We start from the raw sequence: 25,371 nt of genomic DNA on the forward strand, positions 1-25,371 counted from the left end.
TTTGCAGCAGATCACTAGAAGAAGTGCCCGATGCAAGGTATCTCGTGCGTTGCTCTGCTGCACCAACTCCTACCGCTACTGGCGCGATCCACGCTCTGTGACAACGCTCCCGGAATAATGCTCAGGATTTTCCCAAGTTCTCAGTTCGCGGCGATTCTCTATAATTCACTTCACACACAAACATGCCATGATAAAGCCACATCACTGTTCTTTCTCCGCCAAGTTTAGTAATTTCCTTCTTAATTTTTCAAACACAAATTTCTTCCGCGGCCCCTCTGTCAAGTCCATCACCGCCCCTACGGCCTGCGAACCCGTCGCGTTCGCACTGCCGGGCACTGCAGCGATTTCTGCGTTCGTCACAGGCTCCCCACTCTTGGCGACGTCGCTAGATGTGATGACATCCCCGTCATGGCTCAGTTTCAGCCACTTCGACGCATTGCCAACCCCGGCGGACGCCTCCGCCTTGGCCGCCTGCAGCATCACCTCCTCCAGCGTGCCGACGAGCAGGGGCACCATGACGGGCGCCATGCGCGTGGCCACGGTCGCCGCCCCCTCCAGCGCCTCGGACGCCCGGCCAATGGCCGCCCCCATACGCGGGAAGGGCCACCGCCATCAGGTCGGCGACGCGAAGCAAGATGGCGGCGGACGCCGTCAGTGGCAGGGTCAGCCCTCTGGCGAGCGTGGCGACGACGCCGACGGCGAGTGCCGAGATGTCGGAGTGGATGATGGGCGCTGGCGGGGAGGGCGATGCTGCAGGGAGGGCTGAGAGCGTCGTCGGCGGTACAGGTGGGCTAAGGGCCTCAAGTGGCGCAGGGGAGAGAGACGCAATGGCGTCGTTCTCTGATGATTCTGGGATTTGTTTTTGCGAGGCGTTCCGTGACGACAGCGATATCGCTGCCACGTTATTTTGCTGAGAGTCACTGGATGGTGGAGCTGGAGTTTTGACTTCACCCTTCAGGTAGCTGCTGCGGTTCGCCGAGGGTCGCTGTTCCCTCCGTTTGCCTGTGAGCTCACGGACGGCGCAATGCTGCTCATCTGCAGATTGTGCTGAGACGAAGGTGGGGCTGCGCCCGTCCCCCCGCGAAGACTCTTGAGGAGGTGGTGACGTGTTGGTAACCTTCTGCTGCGGGGAATGTCGGCATGGCACCAATGGAGCTGCGACTTCTTTCCGCGCTGATTTCGTGGAACTTGTCGGAGCAGTGATGTGCCATTGTAGGGAGTTCCTAAAATCAGCTGGGGGAGCACTGACAACCCTTCGTTGAGCATGCTGAGAAGAAACAGGTCGACTCATGGCATTCATCCACCGAGGAAATCGAGGACGACCCAGTCCAGTCATTCTTCCACGCCTGCTGGAAAACTCTCCATCTCCGCAGCGGAGGGGAACGCTGTCAACGCGAACTCCCGCCCGCGAGGAATGCTTGTCATGTGCTGACGGGACAGCCATCTCCTTTCGTGGTGTACTCTGGTTGGGAGGCTGTCGAGCTGCTGAACCTCTTCGCAGGCGTTGGGTATACGCGCCTTTCTCTGCCTGCAAGCGTCGCCGAACGGGCACCGGCGACCCCGATCCGATTTTGCGTAGGGTGTATTGATGAACGACATTCGGATTCGATGCCTCCCTCCACGACATCAAGCGAGGCGCAACGACGACTTCACCCCGCAGTGGGGGCCCAGCCGTCCCCACCGCCGCTGCGATGACAGCTCGCTGGGGATACAGGGAGACGACTGGCGGGGGAGGGTCGTTTGCGGTGCGACGAGCCGGTCGCTGCAGGGTACAGGGGGCTGCATGTGGCTGCTCCGGCCAGCAGCAGAGCCGCCAGCACAGCCGTCATCGCCCAGGGTGAGAATGCTGAATGGATCCTCTCGAGTCAGTGGCAGTTGTCTGGATTCGGTGACTACCTGAGGAGGACGATGCAGAACACCAATTAGGGTATGAGATAGTGCACACTGCACTAATGGAAAGAATCATTGCACAGTCAACCACTTGGCGTCAGCAAGTCCGCGATAATTGTTTGACCACAAACAAAGGTGATGTCAGAGATCTTGGGTCTTTTCAATATCAGGGGAGCATGAAGGTCGTAAATGCGTCACCAATCTGGTGCATGCAAAATAAATAAGCTTGCTCACGGGTGGGACTTCGCATCTCCTTGGGGGAGGGGGCAAGGGTCTCCAAATGCTATGCTGCCTCCCTCCCAATGTTGGGCTGCCCCCTAAATGCTGGCCTGGCCGCCCCCCCCCCCCAATCTTAGACTGTCCTCCTAATTTCTGGCTGGGCCACCATTATATTTTGCTTGGCCTTGGCCGTGTGAGCCTGGCTGCCGATACCCTACCAGTTTGTTAAGTAAAGATGATTTAAGGTTTTGTGTGGACTCACAATTTGGTTTCAATTTGAAAGAAAGACACTTAACCCCCCCCAAAAAAAAAATAAAATAAAGACAGTGTCCAATAACTCACATAAAGCGAAACCCGCAAAAAGTTGCGTTTTGGAAGTTGCTTGCCTCATAATGAATGTTTGTATGTCATTGGGGTGTCACTGCCACTTGGTGCTTCTGAGGCCACATGGCGACGCCTGCCACCCATCCTGGCGGAAAGAGCGGGCACCGCGGCCAAACCCCACAGTGAATGGTTAAATGCAAAAACAGTGACTTGTGTACATTGTCTAACTCGCAATGCCGTCCAAGAGACATGCCGTGACACGAATATTGAAAGGTTAGTAGTTGTAGCAGAAAGCGGCGAAACTATTACAATTAGTAGACTTTTGACGCAATATTCTCTCTTGACGCTTTACGGCCAGCCCCCTGGAATATGAGTAGCACGTTTTGTGTTGTTAACATGAAGATATTCAAATACTATGCTGCATGTGTTGAATGTCTTGAAGACGCGCGAAAATTTCCTACTTTTAAAATAAGGAATATAACACGTGCGATGCATGAACAAGCAAGTTCTAGGTATCAAAACAAGGATGTTAGGTAGGTGGCAGCTGGGATTATGAAGATCTATGATATCTATGAAGAAACATTACAAAAGTACAAACGTCCATCTGCTGCTCTGTGCCCATCCTCTGAATAGATGAACTGTTGAACACCGTGAATATTCTCGTTGTTAAACATTAAGCACTGCGATGTCGTTTAATCAGTACCTCCTGTTATATCGAAGGTCGTGAAGTCAACGCAAGAGCTTTGAGGCGCATAACACCGGAAAACCAGGAGCTGAAGGATTCTCTTATATTGAGTCAAAATGATGGCCGCAGAGTAAAGTGGACAAAGTTCGCGAACAGATGCAACTCGGAAATAGGATGGGCAAGGTTCATGCCCCCCCCCCCCCCCCAATGAAAAACGCAAAGTTCCATCCCTGGCTGTCCATCACTAAGGGCAACCCGTAGAATTTGCCTCGGAGCTTTTAAGTCAGCATCACAGAATATGACAGCGCAAGCTCGAGAGCGGGGCAACTTGCCACTTAACTTAATGTTTAATGGGCAACACATAAATTACGATGCGATATATTTCATGCATGATAGAAATAATCGTAAGTCTGTCTTCACTGTCTGGACGGCTTAAAGTTTACATTTTCGGGAAATCTAGTTCTACGCAGCAAAGCGCTCAATCCCCAAACATGACGCATCTCACCTGGCAATGTATCGTGCTGTGCCCTGAAATACTTCGGCGAGCTCAGCAGGGTCGGAGTTGGTATCGTGCTGTGCCCCGTATCACTTCGGCAAGCTCAGCAGAGCCAGAGGTGGTATCGTGCTGAGCCCCGTACCACTTCGACGGGCTCAGCAGAGTCGGAGTTGTTGACGAGCGGACCGGTGGCGGTTGCGACCTCCTTCAGCACTGACCGCCGTCTGGGCATGCACGGGCCCGGTCCCGCCGGCCGGCAATGCCTCGCGGGCCGCGCGCCGGGTGCACCGGTTGGAAAACAGCGACTTTCGCTTTTTAGCGCTATTTCACGTACGTACGTTGAGGCAGGCAGTGCATAATCCTTAATTCCAAAATACTGTGCCGTGCAGTACTTGTTTTAAGCACTTCTTTAAGTACTTAGTACAGACGCGTGTGCCCACTTTCATTAGTGGCAATTGACCGCAGTACTGAGCGGGGAGAGGGTAGGGGGTAGGCATCCAACCCTTTTGTTGTTTTTTAAGGTGCAGAGTAGTTTGAACTATCCATCTAATAAGTCCAGAAGGTTTCCCACATCAGGGCACATTTATCCACATAATTTCCCACATAATTTATATAGATATGTTTAAGCTAGGCCATGTCGGGTTAAAACATGGCTGAATATGACTAACATGAACATGAATATGCTTTTAGATATTTAGTCTGCGAACTTTTTGAATGGATGAATTTATGGGTTTAGAGTTTATGCAGAGCAGTGCTTGCTTCCTGAGTCCTGACCCTCACCATTCGATAGTAAAATTTCATGTCAAGGGCAAGAACTTTGTGGCCTGTTCAACTTGGTAGAAGTTTATCGTGTAGCAGTGCTGGATACCGTCCGCCCTGCTCTCAGGCGTCACCGGATCTTTAACGCGGCCTCTGCCACCAGCCACGAGTCATCCCCATCAAGGGCAAACAGCTAGCACCTAAAGCAACACGAACCCACCGCATATCAGGTGTGTATAGGGAAAAGCAAATACTTCAACCAAATGAGCCATCAGGACAGTTAAACATTCGCTAATGATGCGTTTTTATGTGATTGCGCATGGGTGTAGGAAAAGGGGGGCCAGGGGAGCCATAGCCCCGCACTTTTCGAGGGGGGGGGGGGCAGCAGTATCAACTGCCCCCCCCCCCCCCCACTTTTCAGATTAAGGTTGTGTTTAGCCTACTTTTGCACCCCATTTAGATATACGTGCCGATTTACCTCGCTCACCAGCTATCTTCCTGAAGATGCGTCATCTTCTTCGTTTGCTTATCAGCCATCGTTCAATGTCAAAATCTCAGGCCGACGCCACGCGGCCTATGGAGACTGCAACGCCGGGCGTGCAGGCATTGAAGTTGCCACGACTTGCGAGCGCTTATGTTCAAAACCATATTACATAGTGTTTTATCTGTAATCAATTCTGACTGAATCTTTAGCGTTTTAGGACGAACATGGATTAGCCATGTTAATACAAGCTTAGGACCTCATTTCATCTGCAATCTACGTTCAGGGATTCATCAATATCTCTGAAGAAAACAGAAAACACGGAACTTGAGCCTGTGTGACAATTATTGCACCACCTTTGGCGATCAAGGACGTTGTTGCGTCAATGAGGGTCTCTATGCTGATCCGGAGCCAACTGCGCGGGTCACAAGGCCTCCCGTGTCAGCGAGGGGAACAACTGGATGTTGTATATCCTTCCAATGGCCTCCGGATCGACCAGGAGATCCCGCCCCGTGTCGCTGCAATGACAGCCAGAAGACGCTTCACGATGGGACGGAGTGGCCCTTCAGCTCTTGACCAGAACCGGTAATGTGCCCTTGGTGCTTTACTCAAGGGGCCCCTTGCTTGGAAGGAAATAAGGGGCCTCATTATTGCTGGGTAGAGTGGAGGTCTCATTATGGTTGAATAAAGTGCGTCGAAATTAGTTCTAAAGAGACAAACAAGGCCATCCCATGTTTGCCTAAGAACGCTCATTTCTTCAGAATAGATAAGTGAAAAAGTGCATCACAAGGTTTGAACATGCCCGCCCGCAACCTCGAGAGCAAGGACAGCGATGGTCTGGGTCGCATCTTCCGCAAAGCCAAAGAGCGTTGGCCACTGCAAATGCTACCAGACGGCGGGCGCCGTGTTAATCCGTCTTCTGGACAGATTAATAGTTCCAGAAACACGAAAAATAGGGAATCTACCTTTACTCTTCCAGTTCCACCACCAGATTCCAGCACTACTTTGCGGTGCTGCGGTTGCGTCATCGTTTTCGTCCACCGGTTGGCCACGGCTCAATATTAGCTGTTGAGTCGACGCTGCGCGGCCTAAGGAGACTGCAACGCCTGGCGTCGAGACCTTTTAAACTAAGATTTGCGACTATGCATGCTCAAAATTATGTCACATAACCTTTATTACTAACCGATTCAAAGGTTTAGAGATAATAATTTCAGAGCCGTTTTCATTTTCGTCCACCGGTGACTAATGACGAAAAGTTAACCACTGAGCTAACGCTCCGCTGACTATGGAGACTGCAACGCCTGGTGTCAAGGCTTTTGCTGCTAAGATGTGCGAGAGAGCATGTTAAAAACCACGTTATGTAAATTGTATCACTAATCGATTCTGACTGAAGGTTAGAAACTTCCAGACAAACATGGCTTAACGATGTTAATGCACATTGTTGACCACTCGATCTATAATTACAATTTTCACTCTCAAATTTCAATGTCCAGCGATGTCCTCAATGTCTATAAAACGCAGATAAAACATTTTGAAAAAGCTTCTAAAGTCTACCGGTTTAGAAAGAGTCCACTAAGCCGCTGCAAACTAAGGAGACCGGTGATTTATTCCGTGCGTCGTTAAACGCCTGATTTCTGCGGTTCATTGACCTTAACACGTGCTCGAGTGGGGATAAAATTGACTCGCCCCTCAAAGGGTTTTCCAGAATGGTTTCCAAACGACGTGGCGCAGCTGCGGCATGCTTTGCATAGCTGTAGACAATTGAATAGCAGATCGTCTGGCCTAAGGACATTTAGATGTACTTTGTAAGGTCGCTGACTTTTGGCAGGTCGAAGCCAGGCCATGGTTTCAGCGAAGTCAATTTCCAGGCAATCGTTCAATCTGATGCAACAATGGAGTGTTAGACGAAGCCATGTATCTCTGAAATGCTCTCTTGGGCAACACAAAGTTTCAGTGAGAAAATGACGTTGATCTAAGGTCAGATATAAAGGTCAGACCAAGGTCAACACTAACTGTTGTATTACTCCAGGGTTTGCTGTATGCGACAGTTTCTGGCGCTCATCTCGAATTTATTGATAGCAGGAACCGCATTATACATCTTCCATGGACTTCTTGGAGGTCATAATGGGTCACTGATCTAAAATGACCTAAGTCCACATTTTGCTTTTAAAAACATACTGCCTAGCGTAATCTTTCCCGCGTATTCAAATGCAAAACTCAGAGCAGTCTTGTATGATTTTGGCCACCATGACCTTCAAAAGAGCAAACAAGGTCACTGACCTTAACTGAACATGTGACCTTTTGCTTAGAAACAGTTATCTAGGTTCTGGGAGCACTTTAGAGGCCAACGTGGAATTTGACTTTGTTTGGCCTTATTAGACCCGAAAGTCATAACCTAGGAATCTCAAACTTTAACATTAGTGAGTTCACGTACAGATCAACACACACTGTGAATTTGGTGTCTCTAGCTCTTTTAGTTCCCGAGATCTCAGCGTGGTCAAATTGACCCCCACCCGAGCGAATGGCATCTAGCCAGCCACCCGGGCGCTTGTTAAAATGCGAACAGAATTGATTTCACGGTAGCTTCTGGTTTCTGCTCTGGTTACAACGTAAAAATAACAATGAAACGAAGAAAACCGCATACCTTGTTAATAACTAAACTATATCCGGGGATATTTCTTGTGGGAGGGGATCACCATAAAGCGGGCTTTTGTCGACACCGTGTTCCTCTTGGCAAGGCTCTGGCTAACCCCTACCTACGCACAAAGCAAATCAAGCCATCTTCGTTGAATGACGGGCAATTAAAGGTCCGTAGGGCCAATTGATATCTAAAGTACGCAACTTCCCGGCGGCAGTTTTCTGGGGTGGTGTGGCGTAAGGGAAGATAATTCGGAAAAAGGCTCTGTTGCAGGTGTCCAACACATGTTTTACATCCCAATTAGTAGCAATTCTGATCCAGGAATGTACAATAAAGCAGACCTACCATCAGTTCGCGGTCAGTCATTCGGAGACAGCCGGGCCAGGACAGTGGCTACCGACGGAGGACGGGAGCAGGGGTCAGACAAGGAATATATGACAGAAGGACCTTCATTCTGTGGCTCTGTTTTCAAAGGAGAATCTCCATCATCTTGGGAAGCTGGATAGCCTTATTTCCCGAATGACATAGATGAGGGGGATTGGCAAGAATGTGCACCAGTGAGAAACAGCTCTAGATGCCTATCTAGAATAACGGTCATTACATTTGAATCAAGAGCGATAACCTCCATCTTTACTCCCGCCCTCCCCCTTGTTTTCCAGAAAAAGTTCCTGAAGTACGACCTGAACTTGGATCCCCACTTTTTGAAACGTTCCTACGCCTATGTGATTGCGCTTTTGTCTGGTTTGCTATTATGTACAATGTTGTCATCAACCGATCTACAAACAGCGGTATGATGTGACCGTAGCCCAATGTAGAGGGGATGGGTTAAGCTAGCATGATCAGCTTATCCACCGAACTAAGCAGACCTTGATTCTCGGCTTCTGATAATGTGCTGTCTTGGTGAGTACTACGCCAATTTTATTAACTGTTTTGCCCTTGGCAGCGCAGCTTCTTTACATGCAGGTGACATGCGTGCCTTTCAAAAGTTGCCGTACGTCATTGTCTCATGTTGACCTCTCCTTAATGTTTTACACAACATGCGGCCCACCAGCACAATTTGCCCGTTTTCATTCGCATTTGGGCTTGCCAGTGTCGCTCTTTGATCTGCATGTGACAGTTTGCCACGACTAGATATCATGATTCGATGGAGACTGACTTTGAATAAATAAATAAATAAATATATAAATAAATATTTGACTGACTGACTTTGAATGAATACATAAATAAAATACAAGGTGGAGGCTGACATAAGTCGATGTAGACCGACTTTGAAATGACAGTGACTTGGCAAGTGGTTGGCCTATGTCAAAGGCCAACATTCCTTGCATATAGGCTGAAGACAGCATTTTGGCTTACCAACCGGTTCAGTCGCTGACAAGTGGAAACGACACATTTGTGGCTAAGTGCACAGCAAAGGGTAGCAAATGGTAGCGCCTAAAATAGCGAGGGCTTAAAGAGCCTGTTCTGTTCTTTCTTCTGATGCACGCTCTACCTAACCTTTTTTTCTTCTGATAGACAGTCTGCTATAGCCTCGATCTAAACCTCAAATCAAAGCTAGCTGAAGTAAACTGAAGTGTTCGGCATCACGTAAGCTTTCTCACAGATGCAGGTCGCCGACGACGCTCACGACATTTTCTGGACGAGCGCGTCCGGTCACGGACCGGCCTCTGCCCGCTACGTCACGGACCAGCTCCTGCCTGCTGCGTTGCACAACAGACCGTCTTCTGCCTCAGCCCCTGCTACAGACGCTGCGCTGGTTCTGCTGCAGGGTGGCTGTGCACCGAGTGGACGACTTTCGCTGGCTCGCGCCCTGTCCGGTGACACCCTTACTGGACTTTCTCCACCCAAGAGCACTAGCTGGCCGGGGGGGGGGGGGGGGGGGGGCGACCGGTTAAACAGTCAGCCAAGGAAAGCGGCTTGCGGTCTAGCTGACTGAGCGCGAAGCCGACACATCCAGGCTGCTGTCCCCCCGTGAGGAGCAGCTGGTGACGCCGGAGCTGAGATGCCGGAGGGGTGGACCTGTCACCGGAGCTCGGACTGACTCGCCCATTAGATTCGGTGACGATGGGAGAGGCGGGACAGCCCTCCCGTTGTCACCATCTCAGGCGTTAATATCCCAGCTGCTGACGGGAATAACCGCCGGCTTAGCGCAGTGTGACAGCTCACAGCAGTGCCGTCGTGTAAAGAGCGACAACAGCTAGATGTGGCGAAAGGCGAGTGCTTCCCTTTGTACCGTTCGACGAGGTCAGCTCAGCCTCAAAACTCGGAAAACTTTTGTTGAAAAGATGTTCCCGCACCGGGAATCGAACCCGGGCCTCACGGGTGAGAGCCGTGTATCCTAGCCACTAGACCATGCGGGAGGCAACAGCCGGCGCCCGTAGCCCTGAAGTATGTCCCGTGGTAACAGTGGAACCCATACCCAAGTTCGTGGTCCACAGATTCACACGGATGTTGTCGGCGTCGCGTCTTCAGGTGTCACCTAACCGTTCAGTCACTGTACCTCAAAAGGTAACTGCGGCTTGGCAGGGCGATTCGTGCCAGCTTTTGCCCCCATCGTACCAACGTAAAAACCAACACGAGTCATCGGACGTAATACTTTCGCAGGCCGCACAGCTCCAGCCCACCGGCGTCGCATCGAACCAGTGCCGTTCTCGGCCTGCACGGATCGCTCTCTGCAGAAAATGAGTCCTCTTCGCATGCCGGGCCGCGGCGTTTGTGGCGCAGGACCGGCTGGACGGACGGCTCGACCGCCTGGGCCGGACGGACTTCAAACGAGTCCGGTCGTCTGTGGGGCGCTCTCGCCAACAAGCCGCCCAGGTGTGCCGAGATTCTCAACATGCTGGGATTCTGTTGATACTCGAGGCCGTGTTCTGTTTGAGAAACGTAGAAAGTGAACAGGCCTCACGCGTCACGGTTGACTTCCACATACAAGCAATGCCAAGCAAACAGGCATAACGCATCACACATTGCTCTCGTACATGCAAACGAGCTCAATTAAACAGGTGTCCCGTATCACGGTCAGGCATGATTTTTATATGTTAACGATTTTAAGCTAGCGCGCATCATACGTCAAGCCACTGACCACATTCTCACACTCGGCCATGATGAGCCCTATGATGACCGGTATGATCTGGTCGATCTTCTGTGCCCGTCGATCCTTCTTCTAATCTACTTCTCGATCTTCGTGTGCATGTCGACGAATGCTTAGTGTTAGCTGCGAGGCCGACGCTGAACTGCCTATGGAGACTGCTATGTCTGGCGTCGGTATTTTTGTTGCAAAGATCTACAAGCGTACATGCTCAAAACTGCTTTATATATCATTTTTCTCGCTTATTTTTTGCTGACCGAATGTTTTACATTTCCAGGCAAACATAGATGAGCGATGCCAATACAATTTTTTTACCCCATTTCGATCAACAATATACGATCGCGGGGTCCTCAAACTGATCTGTAGAACCCATATCAAAATTCTGGCGGAACTTCTCAATTCCATCAGTTTTGAAAGAGGCCAATGAACCATTATGAGAGCAGCGGCGATGTATTACATGCAGTCGCTGAGCGCGTGATTTATTTAGTGTCTTGACTTTAAATTTCGAACAGAATTGATATCTCATTAGCTTCTGGCCTTTGTTCCAGATATAGCAGGAAGAAATGATGATAAATCAAAGAAAACTGTGCCCTTAATTAATAAGTTGGCCATATCCGGCCTTTTCATCGTTTGGGGCTATTTTACCAACAGGTGCCCTTCCTCAACTATGTGTCCCGCCCTTGTAAAGGCTCTGACTGCGTCCCCTTACCCCTGAGTCATTACAGATCGCAGCCCCGGGTCTCATGGCAGTTTGGGCAATAGACCCCAAGGTTCAGACTGACACGAAGCTGACTGTTCAATGCTGGTGGGTCGCTAGCCGAATTAAAAGCCGCATTGTTCTAAGCGGGTCCCAAAATCGGGCGCATTAGAATTCCTGGCGGGGGAGCCTACGGCCAGCCCTTCAGATCTTTCGGGCTGTCCAATTGGGCCTTGGCCGTCGTCCTGAGCGACCCAAAGGGACCGTAGGCCACATACCACCTGTGCGCCCTCCCCCCCCCCCCCCCCCTCCCCGCCACGAGCGACCGCGCTTGCATGCCATTCGCGCAATCACGCCGCAGCAGACGCTCTCAAAACCCACGCCGCACGCTCTGTAGGCACTTCATTCTTGCTACAGTATTCATTGATGCTCATAGATGGCAGCACAGTCCGGCAGTAAAATGGCGCCATCTATGCAATTGGCTAAAGCCACAGGGTCGCCGCTTAGCTTAGCGCTGCGCAGCCGCCGAAGCAGAAGACATCAGTTGGTCGGTGGCGTCGCGCGGGAGGGGGAGTGCGCGTGCATCCGAATGGGTCGATGAAGCGTGAGTAATGCAAGATGCTCAGAGTGCGTGAATATGCGATTGCTGGCAAGTGGCGGCTCTGTGTGTCGTGGCGCATGGCACCCTTGGCGAACGATGATGAACAAGAAAAGGGTGAGTTGCGAAAATCATTTCTTTGGCAACTTCTTTGCACTGAGTAGACATATTTGTACGAAACTTGGTCGTAAAAGACCGTGGTTTGCCTTTTCGTACGTCTACCAATCGTGCGCCTCAAACACTGACCGTAGTGAATCGTCCAGTTGAATGTCGTTAACTTTTCGGTTTTCTCACTTCCCAAGTCATGCGTCAGCAACTGTGAGCCCATTTTGATGTGTCGCACCATTCATCCTGTCTTGGCCGCTGCACTGTGAAGAACAAGCTTCGGCCCACGGCGGTCACAACTAATCACATATACTTTCCATGTAGGTCGGTAACCGTAATTTGGTATGCGGCGACGATTCAGTGTGATAGTGCTAATCGATCTAACCTGTCCATCAGATGTTTTTGTGGTGTGTTCGGGCCGCTAACGGGCGCCAGCGGCTTGTACGAACACCTGTGTTTACGCCCATTGTTATTTCTTAAAAGCCCGTTTTTGCTTGGCTGTTGTGCGAAAACGGCATACTGCAGCAATACAACGTGGAAAAAAATTACCGAAAGTGGGCCGGAACCGGCAACCGCACAGCCAGGCGTAGGCAGACCCGGCGTGGAGGAGGGGGGGGGGGGGGGGGGGCTGTGCGCCTCCTTGATAGCCGCCGCAGGCCCCGCTGCACCAGTGCCGCATGAGCCTCCGTGAGCGGTGCGCGTTCCGTCCCGGTCCGGGTTCCCAGGACACGTGGGAACATGCCGCCGCCGCTCCCAGACCTGGAGGCGGCAGACGGCCGGCGACAGCATGCTGGTCTCGGGGTGCAGCTGTACCGCACGGCACGCGGACCGTGCCTGGGGCCACGCACCCACCTTAACTGCTGTTGGACCTGGGGCGCGTCTAGGTCCAGCTGGACCCAGGGGCGGCCCGCACAATCCTGAGGAACCCAACTAAGGACCGTTTGTGTACTGGGTTGGGGGTTAACGAATACCGTACGATGCGCAACATCAACGTACAACGTGCAGACGTCCGGCGTGCAAAGTTCAACGTAAAACGTACAATGTGCTCCGGAAGTTGTGCTGTGGCTCCTCAACAATGGCTGCGGTTTTGGGGCGGGCCATCGAGAAGCGCCCTCTTAGGTCCATCAGCGGTGCCCCGCCTCAACACCGGTTTCCGTCCTGAAGTCGCAGCGTGCAAGGCAGTGGGCGTGGCGGTCATTGACCCGGTGACCTGCCCGCAGACATCGAGGCCATCGTGCAGTGCAGCACTGACCCGGTGAGCATCCGCTGCGCCTCCTTCTACCAGATGGCCACCATCCACGAGGCGTGGTTTCTACGAGACGAGGCCACTTTTGCCAGGAGCCCCGCCCGCCCCCGCCACCGCCATCCGCCGACAACCGTCCGCCTCGTGTCACGGCCGTGCCTCGCTCAACTACGGTTGCTGAGCAGCTTCAACCGCAGGTTCAGTTGGGCCGGATCACGGTTTCCAGGTCAGGTCCACCAGTCCCTCCGCGGAACCTGGTTACTCACCCGGAACCAGACGTCAGGTCGACTGAGCTGGGGCGAGGTCTCCGTGTGGTGCAGGCGGTCCCGCCCACTGCATCGTATGCATTACACACCATATGGTCCCTCGCCTCGACCGCCAACTCGGCCCATCAGCTGTCGGCCGGACCCCACTCGCGCCGCATAATTGCCTGGCTTGGTGGGCCGCGTCTGCGCTTCAGACCGGACTGCGGCCACAAGCTCCGTGTGGGTTGCTTCCGGCGGGCCCGCGCCCCAGCGCGCAGCCCGGGGGCCAGGCCGTGTGGCGGTACTGGTGCGAGGGCGGCCCCGTGAACCGCGCTCACGAGTTTGGGACGCTCGAGTAGACGGACGGGGGAGGGGGTCGGGCGGCGGCGGCCGCGCCCGGCTGGCGGTTGTGCTTCTGGAGCCGCGCGGCCAGTGAGCGAGCCGTTCAGTGCAGAGCAGTCAGGGGCGAGCCGTTCAGGGCAGAGCGGGCAGGAGCGAGCCGTTCAGGGCAGAGCGATCAGGAGCGAGCCGTCCAGGGCAGAGCGTCAGGAGCGAGCCGTCCAGGGCAGAGCGGTCAGGAGCGAGAGCCGTTCAGGGCAGGGCGGGTCAGGAGCGAGCCGTCCAGGGCAGAGCGGTCAGGAAGCGAGCCATTCAGGGCAGAGCAGTCAGGGAGCGAGCCGTCCAGGGCAGAGCGGTCTGGAGCGAGCCGTTCAGGGCAGAGCGGTCACGCTGCCTTCGGAACCGTGATGACGTGAGCTGAACCGGGGCCGTGGGGTTAGCAAACCGAACCGGCAGGCGTTCCCGCCCAGCTACGGTCACCGCCAGCGGCAGAGCTCACCACGGCCCTGGTTCGTATTCTGTCTCATCTTTCGTCGGCCGCCATCCGCCACTTCGGCAGCGCGCGGTGTTCGGCAATATATGGCCTCAGTTATTAGCAGGGGTTACGGGCACGGGACTGAACATGCGTCAGCCTGCCGCCCGCCAGCAGCGGCAGCCTCCCTCCGATGACGACCGCGGGCCGCATCACGTCACTGAGAGAACCCGGACGAACCCCCTCGACGGTCATCAGCGGCTCGTGGCGCAGACTACGCGTCAGCTGGTTCCCCAGCTGCAAAAGCGCGTTAGTTGCGTTGCTGTTTGGCAGTGTGTTAGAAGCGCCTTTGCTTCCGTTCAGCCCCTTAACTCTAATACCGGGTGTTTGGCATGTTTGGTGCTCAACGTATTTGCATGTCGAGGGAGATTGGGTTTGGCGCTATTTATTGCTGCGTGTTGCAGTTTAGACGCATTAACCGTCTTTGGCGAGTTCAGGAATCATCGGCCTCGGAGGCTGGGAACAGTACAGATCTGCTTCACCATACGGTGCATCACTCTTCGTCAGTTGACGCATCTACGTCACGGAGTCAATGCGGCTGAGTCAGTGGGTGCCATTTATCTCGTTTGTCACTTTATTTCGATAAACCGCTCGGCGTTCTGATATCCTATCTCACCATTCATCTCTGAATAATCCGCGAGCTAATGAGACGGTGTTGGTTTCCCGAGCCGTAATCCCGGTCATTTGCCGGCACATTGGGCTGGGTTCGGCGGCGGCCGCCTACTGCGGCCGGGTGTGACGTCAGTGGAGCGCGTCCCGCGTCAGACCGCGGCTCCGGCCGGCGGCGGCCGGGCGTGACCGGCGGGGTCGCGGCTGCCGCCCGGCCCGCTGGTCACGCTGCGACGCCGCGGTCGCCGCGCGGGGGTGCTGGTGGCAGCGAGCCGTTGCCGGTGCGATCCTGGGCGTGCGGCGTGCAGGCGTTCGCCACCGCCGCTCGTCAGCACACAGCTTTAGTGACGGGTGTCCCTCTCACGAAGCCAGTGGTACTGCATGCTGGCGGTGGCAAATGGCCTCGCGGGTTATTGCTGATATCTGCTGTTGGTGTCTGCTCCATGTTTCGCCGTTTTTTTACCGGGGGGGGGGGGGGGGGAGGGGGGAATAACCCACCTACTACTCTATCCGCTGCACAGGCCAACAAACGTAAATAATGCCATCCTCCGCTGCCCATAGCGCGCCGTCCTCAGTATTTATGACCTGGCCTGACTGCACGTCCACGACCCAGCGAGGCGCCGCTGACTGGAGCCCGTTATTTTGCCAAGATGTGCGAACTCGCTCACCCCTCATTAAAGACATCTTGACACGCGCGATGGCGTAACTAATGACTATACGGGTTGTCGAGAACGACGTCAACAACGCAGCTCTGTTGGCGACTCGATGCTTCGGCAGTCTTCCAGGATTTTATTCTTGAGGTGAGCCGACATTGGACAAACACTGCTTTGATGTACTGGCCTGGCCTCAAAGGGAAGAAGGTTCACAAATTCAATTGTTCGCCAATAAGTCACGTGACTCAGCACTACCCTGATCCAGAAGTCACGTGACCCCGCCAGTTCTCACTGTGACACTGCCGTACCCCCATCCAGTGATCGTGTGACCCTGGCTGGCCTTCACCAAGTGCCCCAAAATTGCACTTTTTACAGATACCAGGAAAACGTGGCAAACGAAAGGAAAAAAGGTATATTTACATCGAATCGTGACAGTGTCGCATGACGGTTAATTGGTGACCGCTGCGATCTATCAGAATAAGGTCCGAGAGCTCATCGGAATATGGAGACCGCGTGCATAAGGTGTCAGTCCCCTCACCCCACCCTCTCCCGGTACACGGCCCACTTTCTGCCCGTTCCCTGGCCATAGTTCAGGTGTGCCATCCACGGTGCTCTCCCCCATGCCGTCCCCCCCCCATGCCGTCCCCGATGCTGTCCCCGGTGCCGTCCCCCATGCCATCCCCGGTGCCATCCCCGGTGCCATCCCCTGTGCCGTCCCCGGTGCCGTCCCCGGTAACGTCCCCCATGCCGTCCCCGATGCCGTCCCCCATGCCATCCCCGGTGCCGTCCCCTGTGCCGTCCCCGGTGCCGTCCCCGGTAACGTCCCCGGTGCCGTTCCCTGTGCCGTCCCCGGTGCCGTCCCCGGTGCCGTCCCCCATGCCGTCCCCGATGCCGTCCCCCATGCCATCCCCGGCGCCGTCCCCGGTGCCGTCCCTTCTGCCGTCCCCGGTGACGTCCCCGGTGCCGTTCCCTGTGCCGTTCCCGGTGCCGTCCCCGGTGCCGTCCTCGATGCCGTCCCCGGTGCCGTCCCCGTCCCGTCCCTGGTAACGTCCCGGTGTCGTCCCCGGTGCCGTCCCCGTCCCGTCCCCGGTGCCGTCCCCGTCCCGTGCCTGGTAACGTCCCCGGTGCCGTCCCTCATGCCCTCCCCGGTGCCGTCCCTCATGCCGTCCCCGGTGCCGCCACCCGGTGCTCACGTGGCCCGGCCCAGACACGCCACCCGGTCGATAGCGTCCAGCCGTCTGGCCCCGAGACGGGGACGAAACGGAGATGGACGAGGCCGGCGGTGCGACCTTGCCCACCCCCGTCCCCCCGGCCCGAGAATCACTGATCGAGCGGCTCCCCTCACCTCTAGTTGGCGGCTCCCCCCTCCTCTGGTCAGCGGCTCCTCTCACTTCTGGTTGGGTGGCTCCCCTCACCTTTGGTTGGGTGGCTGCTCTCACCTCTGGTTGGGTGGCTCCCCTCACCTCTGGTTGGGTGGCTCCCCTCACCTTTGATTGGGTGGTTCCCCTCACCTCTGGTTGGGTGGCTTCCTTGACCTCTGGTTGGGCGGCTCCCCCTCCTCTGGTCAGGCGGCTCCTCTCACTTCTGGTTGGGTAGCTCCCTTCACCTCTGGTTGGGCGGCTCCTCTCACCTCTGGGGGCGGCTCCTCTCACCTCTGACCGGGCGACTCCCGTCGCCTTTGACCAGGCGGGACGCCGCACAGCTGTGTCATCTGGACGAGAGGTGGGTGTGGCCTGAGAGGCTGGCATGGCTTACGAGGCGGCTCTGGCCGGCGGAGTGGGTCTGGCCCGAGAGGCGGGTCTGGGCTGGGAAGCAGGTGTGGCCTGAGAATCGGATCTGGCCTGGATGCGTGTATGGCCTGAGAGGCTGGTCTGGCCTGGGAGCGGACCCGGTTTGCGGGTATGCCCGGCCGGCTGCCGCCCACCTCATCTCGCCATCTGGCCATGAAACGGCCGCCGGACGGATCGATGCGGGCCCGGTCGGCACGGGTTCGGGCGGGGTCGGCAGGGTCGACTGGGCGCCTGCACCTGACGGTCGAATCTGCACCCAGACCTCCGACGAGCGGTATCTCTCAGGCTCTGAAGGTGAGTTTGCTGCCGCGCCGTGCGATAACATTAAGATCAACTTGGGATCGTTTTTGAAGTTCATTAAAATTCAGTGAACACAAGGACGTCAGCAGGCTTCTTATTTGGCTCATTGAAGGTGAGTGTGAAATTGACCTAGAATGACCTCGATCAGCCATGTGCTTGAAGAACACAGCCCTAGTGTATTTCTTGGCGCTGGTTTTAAATTCAAATACTAAGATAATGTCGCAGGTTTTTAAGCCATTTTTACCTGTAGAAGTCAGACAAGGTCACTGACCTGGTATGACCCCGATGGACCTTTTGCTTGGAAAATGTATCTAGGTTAGCGCCGGTTGCATGTGGAGATCCGTGGGCACAACGGACACTGGTGTCAAGCCTGACCTTATTCGACCTTACTTGACCCATGCACCACTACACAGAGACCTAATTGTGAACACCAATGAGCTTGCATAGGGCCTTAACTGCGTTGTGAATTTCGTGTATATATCTCCCACAGTTTTGATTCTCGGGGGGCCAAGCCGCCCACACCCCCACCCACCACTCGTACACGTTTGTATACAGCTGGCCACCGAGTTTTACGTTTAGACAGTCGTGTTGCGATAAGGATGATAGCAGGATGTAAACATACACGCAGTTGAATCGGGAAATAATACGTACGAGATAACGCATGTCGACCCTGGACCTCAACACTGGCACGCGCATGGCTGGTCTGGTGGTACCACGTTGGTGACACCGAGCTGGCCTCTAAGTACACGGTATCCCGCATGGGGTATGTCTTTCGAGCTGCGCACAGCGGGTTATGGCTCCCACCACAGCCGTAGCAACTCTTTGTGGTCTGCGGGACGACCGTCACGGTCTGCGTAACGACCCGTTGTGGTTTGCGTAACGAACCGTTGTGGTTTGCGTACCGACCCGTTGTGGTTTGTATAACGACCTGTTGTGGTCTACGTAACGACCCTTCGTGGTCTTCGTAACGACCTGTCGTGGTTTGCTTAACGAGCCGTCGTGGTCTGCGTATCGACGTTTCGTGATCTACGTAACGACCATTCCGGTCTGCGTGACGACCCGCCGTGTTCCACGTAACGACCATTTGTGGTCTGCGTAACGACCCGTCGTGGTCTGCGTAACAGCCCGTGGTAATCTGCGCAACGACCCCTCGTGGTCTGCGTGCGGCCATTCTTGGTCTGCATAACGACCCATCATGTCTGCGTAACGACCCCCGTGGTCTACGTAACGACCCACCATGGTCTTCGTTACGAACCGTCGTGGTTGCGCAACGACCCGCCATGTTTGCGTGACGGCCCGCCGTGGTCTACGTAACGACCCGCCGTGGTCTGCGTAACGACCCGCCGTGGTCTGCGTAGCGACCCCCGTGGTCTGCGTACGACCCGTCGTGGTCTACGTAACAACCCTCCATGGTTTGCGTAGCGACCGTCATTGTCTGCATAACGGGCCGCGAGCTGCGAATTGGTTTTCTTTTTGCATATATCACAATTGTATGCGATGCATCCCCTCCAAAACACCCGCTTTTGATTGTGTTGAGCAGACGCTTCATAACTTCTGCCGAATTACTGGCGCGCCATTCGGGCCGCCGTTTTATTATCAGCTGTGAATAGCGCGCGCTCCCCCGTCCTGCCGCCTTGTGAACGGCTGCAGCTCCCGGGGCCGCTGTGGCTGGAGGCCTGCTCGCCCCAGGAGGACAGTACTGATGGCTGTCCAGCCGGGGAGCCGTCACTAAGCGCCGCTCTCCCCCACCAGCGGTGGAGGTGAAGAGGGGCCCCGGCCCGCCTCGGCGACCACGCGTTCCTACGGGCGCCCTCTAATGGAGCGAGGCGCCAGGCAGGCGGCCCTGATTAACGCGAACCGGTGACGTCCACGGGGACCGCCGAGAGGGGGGCGAGCGGCGTACGGCGCCAGCGTCGCACGCGACATTAAAACCCCAGACGCGTAACGAGAACGGGGTCGGAGATGGCATGCGTGGCACTTCGGCGCGGCTGGTCGATGCGACATGCCTCGAGACGGATGGGCTTAGTAGCGGCGGTCGAGGAGGGGAAGGACACTAGGATGTCGTGGTAAGCGGCTCCTATGGCAACGACCGCTCGACCGTCTGGAGGTTGAGCACGCGCTGTACACAGAACTTCCGAACGACGTTTGCGCCAACGGGGCGGAGAGAACAGGCACGTCCGCTTTTACACGCAGCGTGTTTTGGTCGCTTGCACCGGACCGGCTGATGCAGGGTTCCGTGGTCTATCTGGATTTTGGATTTGACCTGGGTTTGTCGAGGGGTTGTGTCGCGTGAAAGTGTTCCATGTGAGGTTAACAAGCATTACAATGAACTTCTTCGGGGCTGGGCAAGTTCTTCACGTTAACTGATCACAACTATTGTAGGTCAGGGCCCTTCTACCCACACTGTGGAGCAGGTTTGTGTCGTTCGATCGAAGCGTACCGCCTGAAATTTTCAACAAAATGTACAAAAGGTTTCATAAGATATGCTGCCATATTTTCCAGCTTCCGCATCGAGCTAGTTGGCTTAGGCAGGAGGTTGCTGCATTATTGCAACATCACCACAGTGCCCGCACCTCCCTCCCCGCTCGATGAACAGCAAGCGGACCAAAGCTTAGAACATCCAACGTACGGGAACGGTGAGGCGACACAGGCGGAGGCCGCTGGATCCCACATCGCCAGCATGGCAGCTGGATGAAACACAGAACGGAACAACGCTGACAGGAACGGAGAGCGGCAACAGCACTGGCAAACGCGTGGGTTCAGTGTGCAGACGATCACACGCTCTGGGGCGTAAACCATGGGTCCGGCCGTCTTCGAGCGGTCCGAGGATTAGTGTTGTGGTCCCGAGTACAAATAGAGGTGAAGCCAACTGCGCGGCGCAGGGTAATGTACCGGCTACAAGCCTTAGGCAATCTCAGCATTGATAAAACAGTAGTATTGGCCTTATTCCTCGGAGAAAAACCAGGAGAATGGAGATATAGTTGGGTCTGATGCTACTGTCTTATCTATGCGAATAATGTTCTCGCTAATGCACTGAGCAACTTACGTAATCTGAGCACTGCTGAGCCCGGGGAAGCGCAAGGAGTAGACCGGAAAGCGATCATTGTCATGCGCCTTGAAACTGACCTTGGATACAACCCAGTGACCTAAACAGAGAGTGATCGGGCCATGTGCGTAGTGCATAGCGATACAGGTCAGTTATATCGCCATCTGTGTCCATGCAAAGTAATTTGCGCTTGTTGCGAATTTTCAGTAACCGAAGAAGTGAACTGTTTCGAATTCCTACATTTCCTTGCTTTAAGTCGTTGTGGCGATGCCACGCAGAAAGGCAGACAATTTTAAAGCGCCGTCTTTAAGCTTATTCGTCGACGCCCGATCACCATGAGGCGCTACGTCCGCCAGACACATGCAAGAGGGATGTTCCAATCACTGCTAATGCCAATTGCATGGTGTCGGTTGCGGGCTCTGTTCGTTTGCGCCTTGATACCATCTGCATGATGATGACGTCTCACGTCCGCTACCACCCCCGCTCGTCCTTCGCCGCCAAGTACAGCACGGCGCAGCTTCGGTCACGGCTAGTCGGCTCTGCATCGATGCGACTTACTAGGTAATCATTATAACACGTTATGAGATATTCTGTGCTAATCCATCCAACCCATCCCTTCTACAGCCTCGTGCATGTAGACCTGTGTAGCTCACCAATGCGCACACCGCTGTACGAGCCGTGTTCCAGAGCGATACATTTTAGGACTGGCACCAGAGAACTAATGGAGCGGACAGCCGGCCAAACTTGGGATTCACGTGACAGCGACTAGTCCAGGAGGTTCCGTGTCCGTCACGCTTCAGCGACTGTGATGACTGGCTGGGCTGGCTGGCTGCTGGCTGTGGCTGGCTGGCTGATGGCTGGCTGGCTGGCTGGCTGGCTGCGGCGACGTCACGCTGAATACCCTGTAAGACGTTTTAAATGGCCTCGCTAGGCTTCCTCTCGGCCGTCTTCAGTGGCGCCACAGCAGGCGCAGTGCCCTTCCGCCCGAGTTTCACTGACATTGAGAGGCTTCCCATGCCGTCGTTACGAGGCCGAGCCGAGACCGGCCCGCTGGAGGAGCCTGCTGGGTGACGCCGCACCCCTTCAGTGCGGCCTCCAGCAGCAGCGGCGCTCAGTCTTCGCCGGCTGATGGCCTCGCCCGCGTTCGAACCGCCCGACCGAGTGGTGGCGAGCGAAGTCAGGGAAAAGACGCCACTAATCGTGTGATCTGTGCGATAGTTTTGCCACCTGGCAGATCCTGTGGTGTATTCTGGGAGTCAGAATCAATAAACGAATGGAACGAGGAGCCGATCGGACACTGTTGGGCCGTGTTGCCGTTGGCAGCTTTCAGTTTTTTGACGTGGAACCAGTCGCCTCCGGCCATAATCTGCTCACGTGCGTCTGATGATGGCGGCAGGTGCCTGGCGCAGGTTGTCTGACTCCCTCTCGGCGGTCGCTCGGCGCGTGAGGGACGAGATCGCTCGGCACCCGGCCATTTGGACCTGCCGCTGCTGCGCCGTATTGATTGAATCCGGCGTCCGGGGCGATCTGTTTGATGCGGAGATGCGTTCAGTTGGACAGCCCCCCCCCCCCCCCGATGATCGCGGCTGGGGAGCTGCCAGATGCGCCAGCGGTCCGACCGTAGCAGAGGGCGGCTACCAGAGGGACCTCGACCGCTAACGCATCGGCCGGCTGCCAGATGGGCTTCAGCTGCGCCGACGCACCGGCCGGCTGCCAGAGGGATCTCGGCCGCGCCGACGCGCCGGCCGCCGGGCTACGACACTGGAATCTGGGCACGGCCGTCCGGCGTCGTGAATTTACCCCGTCTTTGTGTATGCACACTGTCAGCTGTCTGGACGGAGATCTCAGTAGACCGAGGCTGTTCCTAGATCGGGATCTGGGCAGGGCGGAACACCATATGCCGGAGCCGGGAATGCGCCGTGCTCCAGTTGCGACTGCTGTCTCTGGAAGGGGGTTCGCCGACTTTTGCCGCCGGGAGGGGTGGCCGGTACGCGGTCGATCTGCCACGTCGCTCCGGCGCCGGGACCCCGGGCTTCCGCGTCCGCCGGCACAAATATCTGCCCGGCGATCGATGTCACCTGGACAGGGGGATGACGGGGCGCCGCTCGCTAATGAGGCTGCGCGGCTTCAGCTCCGGCTCTGGCTCCGGCTCCGGCTCCGGCTCCGGCTCCGGCTCCGGCTCCGGCTCCGGCCCCGGCTCCGGCCCCGGCCCCCCTTTACGGCGGATCAGACCAGCCAGCAGCGGCCTGTTGTCGCCTCAGCAGCCGCCGATCTGCAGTTATTAATGTCACTTGTCGCCATTCGGATACAGCATTGTGCGTACCGCTGTCGCTACCGTCCCGCTGCCTGCACGCCGGACGGCATGTTATCAGTCGCCCGCGCCGCGTATTCCGCAACAGTTGTTAATAACATTGTTTTATTGTCAATCGCACATTCCTCGAGTTGGGGGAACCAGCTGGGCTCATGCCATTCCTCCGTGCACGAGCTGGTTGGTTCATATCTGCATGGACTTGCGATTTGGTGCATTGGTTCGCAGTGGGAAGAAAAGTGATGGGAAGCCTGGCGCACACGTGACCTTTCCGCAATCGTTTCGTAACACAGGGCAATCTGGGTGACTTTGATTGAAGACTCTGGACTTAGCAAAACTTTGGCATGACAAGGTATGGAAATTGTTTCGGATTTTGGGCAATTTCTCTTACAACCGGGAAAATCATTTTCTTTGATTTATTTCCAGCAGCCCAAGTCTCCGTGGCTGCCAGGGTCCATACGCTAATTAACACAGCAAACAGCGACAGCTCCGTGGGATAGTAGCGGAGACAATGACGCACAAATCACTTTGACGTCAACATCGTGTGCGTAATGAAGTACGCGGATATCGCCAACATCGTATGCATAGATAAAGTGCGTACACATGCATCCGCCAGATGGAAGGAGGGTGTGTAGGTTAACATATGCATATGTCAAGGCATTAACTCAGCATTTGGCATGCCCAGCAAATTGACTTTTTCACCGCAGCGTATGAACAATCATCGAATTTAAGTAGGCCGTGTACGTAAATTCACCATACAGTGTAGCGGTAAATAGCCGTGCTTAAACATTGAAGCATACAGTGGTTCAAGAAAGAACGTTGGCCCAGCGAGTCACATTTGAGGCCTCGAAACATTCTTGTTTTTTCGCAGGTCTGTTGGGCATTAAGTGAACTTTCCACCGCCATGCCTCCGGATATAATCGGGCTCGTCCTTCTTCAGTTTCTCCAATCGGCAAAACGAGATAGTGTCTGCCCTCCACCCGCCAGTGCTGCGAACAATGCCCACCTCTATAGTGATGGTTAATCAGCTGTCAGGTCGAGATTAACGACATCGACGCTGCGGACGGTGTCGCTGGCGTATATCGTCCTGTTTGTCCGCGGCAGGGTTGACACATGTGTTGCCCGCGGTTGGTGCGGCGGGCGGGCCGCAGGTGCTGCTTGGGCCCCCCGCCGCCGAAGTGACGGGGGGGCTGTTTTCAAGTGCACGCGTGGGGTGCTTCGACCCAGATGTGCAAGGTCGCGGATGCCTCATTTCCTTGGCGAGCTGCCAAATCGATACCGCCAGCGGGGGATGCCCTGTTGGCACCTGGGGCTTCCGTTATCCAAGGCCGGTCAGTTCGATGGTGTTGACGCCGGGGCGGCTGGGAGACGGTCAGATCTCGCAGCCGACGGCTGCGGCGACGGGCTCTGACTCCCTGTCGGGCGTCCGCCCGGACTGGCCGGTACAGCTGACCGGTACAGCTCGCGGTACAGCTCGCGCTGCGCACCGCGAGCTGGCTCGGTGCCACTGATGGGGCCGTCCAGTCAGCTGGGACGGATCCCGAGCCGCCCCGCTCCGGCGTCATCCCTATATCGGCCAGCCAGCCTCCGGCAGATCTGGGTCAATCGAACCTAGAGCGTATCGATCTCATTAGGGGTGCGTCCAGGTCAGCGGCGCCCGCTCTCGGCCTCGCCCCGTCAGCGAGACGCGTTCTCGCGCTGCAAACCCCCCTCCCCATCCCCTCCAGCGCCCCGACGCGCTGCCGCCTCCGCCGCTGCCATCGCCGCCAGGAAAATTGCGTTTTCCCTCGGGCTGTTGTCGCGTCGTCGTGCTTATGCAGATTGCCCGGGGAATCGACCGCAGCCAACTCCCGCTGGCTGGGAGTTCATTTTTTGTCGCAGCTGAATAACAAATATGGGGTATTCTAAATCCGGTTTACAGTTGTGTTATTCGAGTTGACGAAAGAAGATGAAGGCGACGAAACGCTGATAAAGCGACTTGTTAATACTGCGGCGCCGTCGGCACGTGCCGGCCTTGGTACGTGTGTAAAACGCGCCCAGTGGTTGGGACCCGTTGGTGTGTGCAGTCTGTTTGGGATAAGCAGCGTTTGGCAGTGTAATGCAAACCGGGGCGGGGTCCCCCAGCGTCACTTAACAAGCTTTTAGGTGCTGAGCAGTAAATGCGATGTCGAATCGCTCTAGTGCCATCTTAAAGCGTCGTTGCTTTCAGCTGGCTTCTCAAACTCGGGAGCTCCTACTAATCCGTTGAAAAGCACGCTGAGGATTGCCTTTAAAGCAGCGCCGCCAGGGCATTAAGCGTAATGCCGCGTACGCATGACGTCACGTG

The 25,371-nt window shown here is 55.5% G+C and overlaps 1 protein-coding gene and 1 non-coding gene across 2 annotated transcripts in view; one reads left to right on the forward strand and one right to left on the reverse strand.

The window, feature by feature from the left end:
- Positions 1–9,780: 9,780 nt before the first annotated feature.
- TRNAE-CUC (transfer RNA glutamic acid (anticodon CUC)) lies at positions 9,781–9,852 on the reverse strand. The gene has a single exon. It is a non-coding gene; the product is annotated as a tRNA-Glu (tRNA).
- Positions 9,853–17,347: 7,495 nt separating this feature from the next.
- The window catches only part of LOC119098320 (cubilin), a 16,663-nt gene continuing 8,639 nt past the window's right edge, over positions 17,348–25,371 (forward strand). Inside the window, exon 1 of the mRNA XM_037221242.1 lies at positions 17,348–17,417. Within this exon, the coding sequence (XP_037077137.1) occupies positions 17,348–17,417 (70 nt within the window). The remainder of the gene's footprint in view (positions 17,418–25,371) is intronic.

This window comes from Pollicipes pollicipes, unplaced genomic scaffold, assembly GCF_011947565.3.
Source record: "Pollicipes pollicipes isolate AB1234 unplaced genomic scaffold, Ppol_2.1 Scaffold_4740;HRSCAF=5597_pilon_pilon_pilon, whole genome shotgun sequence".
Lineage (NCBI taxonomy): Eukaryota > Metazoa > Arthropoda > Thecostraca > Pollicipedomorpha > Pollicipedidae > Pollicipes > Pollicipes pollicipes.